At 34.2% G+C, this 6587-nt stretch overlaps 1 protein-coding gene across 1 annotated transcript in view; it reads right to left on the bottom strand.

Moving 5' to 3' along the window:
• Nucleotides 1-6446: 6446 nt before the first annotated feature.
• The window catches only part of WRN (WRN RecQ like helicase), a 96877-nt gene continuing 96736 nt past the window's right edge, over nucleotides 6447-6587 (bottom strand). Inside the window, 1 exon segment of the mRNA XM_007447613.1 lies at nucleotides 6447-6566. Within this exon segment, the coding sequence (XP_007447675.1) occupies nucleotides 6447-6566 (120 nt within the window).

A 6587-nucleotide genomic window follows, 5' to 3' on the forward strand; every position in this document is an offset into this window, starting at 1 on the left:
CCAATACTGTTCTTTTGCAAAGTGTAAATGAGGGAGAAGTGATGGTGCCAGTTTTGCTAAAAAGACACTATAATTTGAATAGCTAGAAGGGCTCTGAATTTAGAATTTGGAGCATTTAGTATCTTGTTATCAATTCTAGGTTTAGTCAAAAGTCAGAAAAAAAAAATTGAAAGTTCCACTTGAAAAAAGGCAAAGTCCCACTTGACCTCTAACCCCACCTGGTTATATATGCATGAACTGTGATCTCCTTCCTGACATGTATATTATGTGTACACAAACAGGCCAGTACATGACTCCAACTCTACATGTTATCCTGAAGGTCAACTGCACAGGTTGTGACACATAGCAAATGCTAAATAAATTATTAGTTATGACTGCTATCATTATGATCCCTTCCTATGATCTCCTTTTTTTTTTCCTTTACAGAGAAAAATGTCTTTCACACATTTCTTCTTATATCTTACTGAGTATGTGAAATATTTTTTTAAAAAATGTGTTTCCAGGGAAGTTTCCTTGGCGGTCCAGTGGTTAAGTGGACTGCAGGGGGCATGGATTCGATCCCTGGTTGGGTAACTTAAGATCCTGCATGCCATACTGCACAGCCAAAAATTAAAAAAAAAAAAAAAAAAAACACAAAACAACATGTTGCTCCTGTAAGAAAATACTTTTGTGAGATGCTCTTCTATTAATTCTTCACAGAGTAAACCTTCCCTTCTCTGAAGCATGGGAACCATATTGCTGCTGCTTCTCCTATTTGTTCCATCTTTTATGAAGTCAGCATATTGTCTTGCAAACTATAAATGCAAATATTTATTGACTGAAACATAATGAGTACATACTTCTCAATAACCTTTTTAAACTGAGTTAGAAAATGAAGCTGGACATGAGGCTGAAGTTTTATTAATTTTTCTGAAAAACCATGAAAACCCTGGGTTTAATGAATAGATATTAATATTAACCTTAGTATTACTAGTAAGTATAATATTAGATTTTTTTCTTTTATAAGGGAAATTTGTTGATATTATTTTTATGCAATAACAAATTTAAAAACTCTTATTAAATATCCCAGTAATGTTTCAAACGGTAGGATTTCAACTTAAAAATAACAAGCATATATTACTAATTTTTCAATGATACGTTTTAAATGAGTCACAAGAATGTTATTCTAATAAGCTAAAATATCTCAAGCATTACAAATGCTTACAATATCAAATATGTACTTATCATTCCTTAACCCTAAAATATTACAACCAAAGGTTTAATTTACTCTGTATTCTACTTATTTCTCATCTTTTCTGAGGTTTAAACACGCTTACCCAGTAAGGAAGTTAACTACGTTATCCCAATGATTTTTGGATTGCCTTCCCAAGCAAAATGACGGGGACATCTTCTCAGATAGCAGAGATGGCTTCAGTTCGCAGCTCCCATCAAGACTGTAGCTAACTTTCTTACAGTGTTTTTGTTGGTTTTGCATTTCCTTGCTCCCCATAAGATAAATGAATTCTAGTTAGCTCTAAAATGATTTTAAGGTCATTCCACTGGATCTTTCATGCTCTCAGTTAATTCTAAAGCAACCTCTTTGAATAGGAAGAATCCTCTATTCTTTTCTCCTTCTAACTATCTAGACCACAGTTTTCTGAATTCTAAATAAATGTCAGGGATTTGTCTGATTCTGTTATCATGGTCCTATGGTCCAATGACAAATAACACAGAAGAAAAAGTAATTAATATTTTTGGAGGAGACAGCATAAGAATAGTACTCTAAAAGAAATTCCTTGGGGATTTCCCTGGCGGTCCAATGGTTGGGACTCAGGGGTTACACTGCCTTGGCCCGGGTTGAATCCCTGGTTAGGGAACTAAGACCCCGCAAGTCGCGACCCAGCCAATAAATAAATAAATAAGTAAAATTCCTTGTTTTTAAGAATGAACCCGGCCAAAAAATAAATAAAATGACTCGTTTTTAAGAAAGAACCCAGGAAAGAAGGAAGGAAGGGAGGAAGGAAGAAAATTCCTTGTTTTAAAGAATGAACCCAGCCAATCAATCAATCAATAAAAGAAATTCCTTGTTTTTAAGAATGAACCTGAGGCAAACTTGAGGCCTGAGGCTGCAGAAGAAAGATGCTTCATCCACGAAATTAAAGTTCAGTCCATATATTCTTATGGTAAATACTCTGTAATGTGCTGAGGTCATTTTGTACCACTTATTTGCACCTGGTGATGAGGCAGATATATATGGCACAGCTTCCAAAACACACTCTGGTGGTAGGGTGTCAGGCAAGGGGAGGAGGGAGGCGGGGAGGATAAAAAAAAAAAAACCAGAAGGAGCTCATGGAAAATGGAGAACTTGGGGATCTAGGAAGCCTATGCCTCTGCCTAGGAGCAATAACCAATCATATTTTCTATCAGTCATTCTTGTCAGTAAAAATGATATTCCACAGGCAAAAAGCAACTAATTCAATACACAACTCAAGCAATCAAACAACTGCTTTTCTAGAAGACAACCATCATAGTTTGGTATATAGCAAAGATGCTTTATGTGTATTTGCCATTTTATCACAATGAATATTGAAAAAATGTATTTAAGAAATGAGAATTAATAAAATCAATAATTTGCTGCCACTGCCTTGATTTGCACTAAATTGCTAGTGGTTTTACTCATCGCATCTATGCACCCTCAATGCAAATCTCAACATAGTACAAAAGGCAAATATTATATCATCTTGGTATTATAAAAATAGTTTTGCCTCTGCAGATCCCCTCAAGGGTCTCAGGGACTCCTAATGGACTGCAGACCACACTTGGAGAATCACTGCACTATAGAAAATCCCCCAAAAAGATTCTGTGGAAGTCTATTTAATGACATGGAAAAACATGTTCATAATATATTCAAGTGAAATATAAGTAACAAATAATATGTTTGTGCTTAACTCTTCTAACTGTACTTCTAGAAACAATCTGAAATACAGAAAAATGACAAAACCACCAATAGGAAGTGATTATATAAATTATAGTATATTCACCAGATAGCATAGTAGATAGCTATAAAAAACAACTAGAGGGCTTCCCTGTTGGCGCAGTGGTTGAGAGTCCACCTGCCGATGCAGGGGACACGGGTTCGTGCCCTGGTCCGGGAAGATCCCACATGCCGCGGAACGGCTGGGCCCGTGAGCCATGGCCGCTGAGCCTACGCGTCTGGAGCCTGTGCTCTGCAACGGGAGAGGCCACGGCGGTGAGGGGCCCGCATACCACAAAAAAAAAAAAACAACTAGACCAATATATATACTGACATGCAAAGATCTTCATGATAAATAGAAAAAGTTTGTTGCAGAAAATTAAATACAGCATGATCTCATTTGTGCAAAAAAAAAAAAAAAAGATTTATGTCAAAGAGTGTTCTGCCTGTGTTTTCTTCTAGGAGTTTCACGGATCCTGGTCTTACAATTAGATCTTTACTCTATTTTCAGTTTATTTTTATGTATGCTGTGAGAAAATGTTTTAATTTCACTCTTTTACATGTAGCTGTCCAGTTTTCCCAGCACTACTTATTGAAGAGACTATATTTTCCTCATCGTATATTCTTGCCTCCTTTGTTGTAGAGTAATTGGCCATAGAGCATGGGTTTATTTCTGGGCTCTCTATTCTGTTCCATTGATCTATGTGTCTGTTTTTGTGCCAGTACAGCACTGTTTTGATGACTGTAGCTTTGTAGTATAGTCTGAAGTCAGGGAGTATGATACCTCCAACTTTGTTCTTTTTTCTCAGGATTGCTTTGGTTATTCAGAATCTTTTGTGGTTCCATGTAAATTTTAGGATTATTTGTCCTAGTTCTGAGAAAAATGTCATGGGTATTTTGATAGGGATTGCATTAAATCTGTAGATTGCTTTGGGTAGTATGGACATTTTAACATTCTAAACCAGGAACATGAGATATCTTTCCATTATTAGTAACATCTTCAATTTCCTTCATCAATGTTTTCTAGGTTTCAGAGTATAGGTCTTTCACCTCCTTGGTTAAGTTTATTCCTAGTTATTTTATTCTGGGCAACTTTAAAACTTTTGTTTTCTTACTTTCTCTTTCTGACAGCTCATTATTAGTGTATAGAAAAGCAGCAGATTTCTATATATTAATCTTGTATCCGGCAACTTTACTGAATTCATTTATCAGTTTCAACAGTTTTTTGGTGGAGGCTTTGGCATTTTCTATATATAAATATCATGTCATCTGCAGAGAGTGACACTGGAATATTACTCAGCCATAAAAAAGAATGATATTCTGCCATTTGCAACAATATGGACGGACCTGGAGGGTAATATGCTCAGTGAAATAAGACACAAAGAGAAAGACAAACGTTGTATGTTATCACTTATATGTAGAAAAAACAACAATAAAAAAGAATGAATATAAAAAACAGAAACAGACTCACACATATACAGAAGAAGCTAGTGGTTACCAGAGAGAAGATAATGGGGAGGGGAGATATGGGGGTAGGGAATTAAAAGGTACAAACTACTGTATATAAAATAAATAAGCTACAAGAACATATTGTATATATGTTCTATATATAATATTGTATATATAATATTGTATATATGTATATTGTTCTATATATTGTTCTATATGTTGTATATATATATATATATTGTTCTATATATTGTATATATGTATATTGTTCTATATATATACGTATATTGTTCTATATATAATATTGTATATATGTTCTATATAATTCCTCTGGCAGTTGCCAGTTTAACTAAAAAGACCCTTCTTTTTAGTTTTTAGTTTAAAAGTTTTTAGTTAAACTAAAAAGACCCTTCTTTTTAGTTTTTAGTTTTGGCCGTTGATTTCTTGCTGGCATCAGGTAAGGTCTCATTTCTTTTGGCAAACCACCCAGGTAATTTTCTCTTTGAGGTTTCAGACAAAGTCAACGAATATAGCCAATATGTTATAATTTCAAATGGAGTATAATCTACAAAAATATTGAATCACTATGTTGTACACCTGAAATGATTATAGTATTTTAAATCAACTATACTTCAATATAAAAATTAAAATAAAAAAAAAACAAGAATGTATGTGTAGCTACACACGCAGAGGCACATAAATGCAAAAGAAATGACTAGAGAATGATACGTCACATATTCAATAGGAGTTACCTTCTGGAAAGGGGCTGGTAATGGGATGTGGGGAAATGGGAATATGGGGGACTTTAATGTTTTAAGTATAGCTTGAATGCTTTACAAAGAATATTCATTCACGTATTATTCTTGTAACAAACTAAGAAAAGAAGTAAATATTAAAAGGCTTGGCAGGGGACTTCCCTGACGGTCCAGTGGTTAAGACTCCACACTTCCACTGCAGGGGGCATGGGTTTGATCCCTGGTCAGGGAACTAAGATCCTCCATGCTGCACGGTGTGGCCAAAATCAATCAATCAATAAATAAAAGACTTGGCAGGATACATGAAAGGGGTTAACTGATTACCTACCAGTGGAACTTTAGTGATTTTTTTTTTTCACTTTTCTGGATTTTCTAATTCTTCTACGGCAAACATATATTTCTTCTTTATTAATGACAGTTATTTTTATTTATAGAAAAGTCAATTAAGTGCCATATGGTGAACTGCTTAAAGTTATATCAACTATGATTTACCCAATTCAGTGTCAGTATGTGTTTTGTATATTTCAGTTACATGTGCTACATAAAGAGGTATTAGAATCAAATTCTGACATCATCAAAAATTAAAGGTGCTCAAGGTAATTCAGTATATGAAAGTTTAAAATACATATCTTTATAATATTCAGTACTAAGGACTTTTTATTATTATTTGAAAAATAATAGAAATCGTATATAACATACAAAGTGCATAGTTGTCTAGTGTAATTGGTCTCCTTTGTTATATTCTTTCCTCTACACAGAACCCGAAATGTTTCATTTTCACTGGTCTGGTCCACTAATATCATTTTAAAATGTGTATAAGAATTTCTTCTAACAATAGAAAACACAATTTGTAAAATAACTATGTGTTCTTCATTTATAAGACAGAATTTTGGTAATATAGGAATATTACATATCACACACACAATCACTTACAACTGATAATCTGTTATCTATATTAAATCACCGCACATTACATATTCCAAACATACTGCTGAAGTAAGTAAAGAGATTAGAAGACAGGGCAGTAACATGATTTCTTAAAGCAATCTCATAGGAAACTAAGATTCTGTTCTATGAGGTACTCACAAAGGCTCTCAGAAGACTCAATTTTATGTGAATTGCAAAAGGCTGTTTTAAGACACCAGCTGTTCAATAAATAGGTGAGTTTTACTTTGAGATTAGAATAATTTTTAAACAAAAATATTACTCCCCACTGTTTTCAGAAATGAAATACAGCTTCCCTCTTATAACACAGCAAGACACACATAATTCCTCTGGCAGTTGCCAGTTTAATTAAAAAGACCCTTCTTTTTAGTTTTGGCCGTTGATTTCTCGCTGGCATCAGGTAAGGTCTCATTTCTTTTGGCAAACCACCCAGGTAATTTTCTCTTTGAGGTTTCAGACGAAGTCTATAGGAAAGAAACAGAAAA

The sequence above is a fragment of the Lipotes vexillifer genome, unplaced genomic scaffold (genome assembly GCF_000442215.2).
Source record: "Lipotes vexillifer unplaced genomic scaffold, Lipotes_vexillifer_v1.1 scaffold1318, whole genome shotgun sequence".
NCBI classification, from domain to species: domain Eukaryota; kingdom Metazoa; phylum Chordata; class Mammalia; order Artiodactyla; family Lipotidae; genus Lipotes; species Lipotes vexillifer.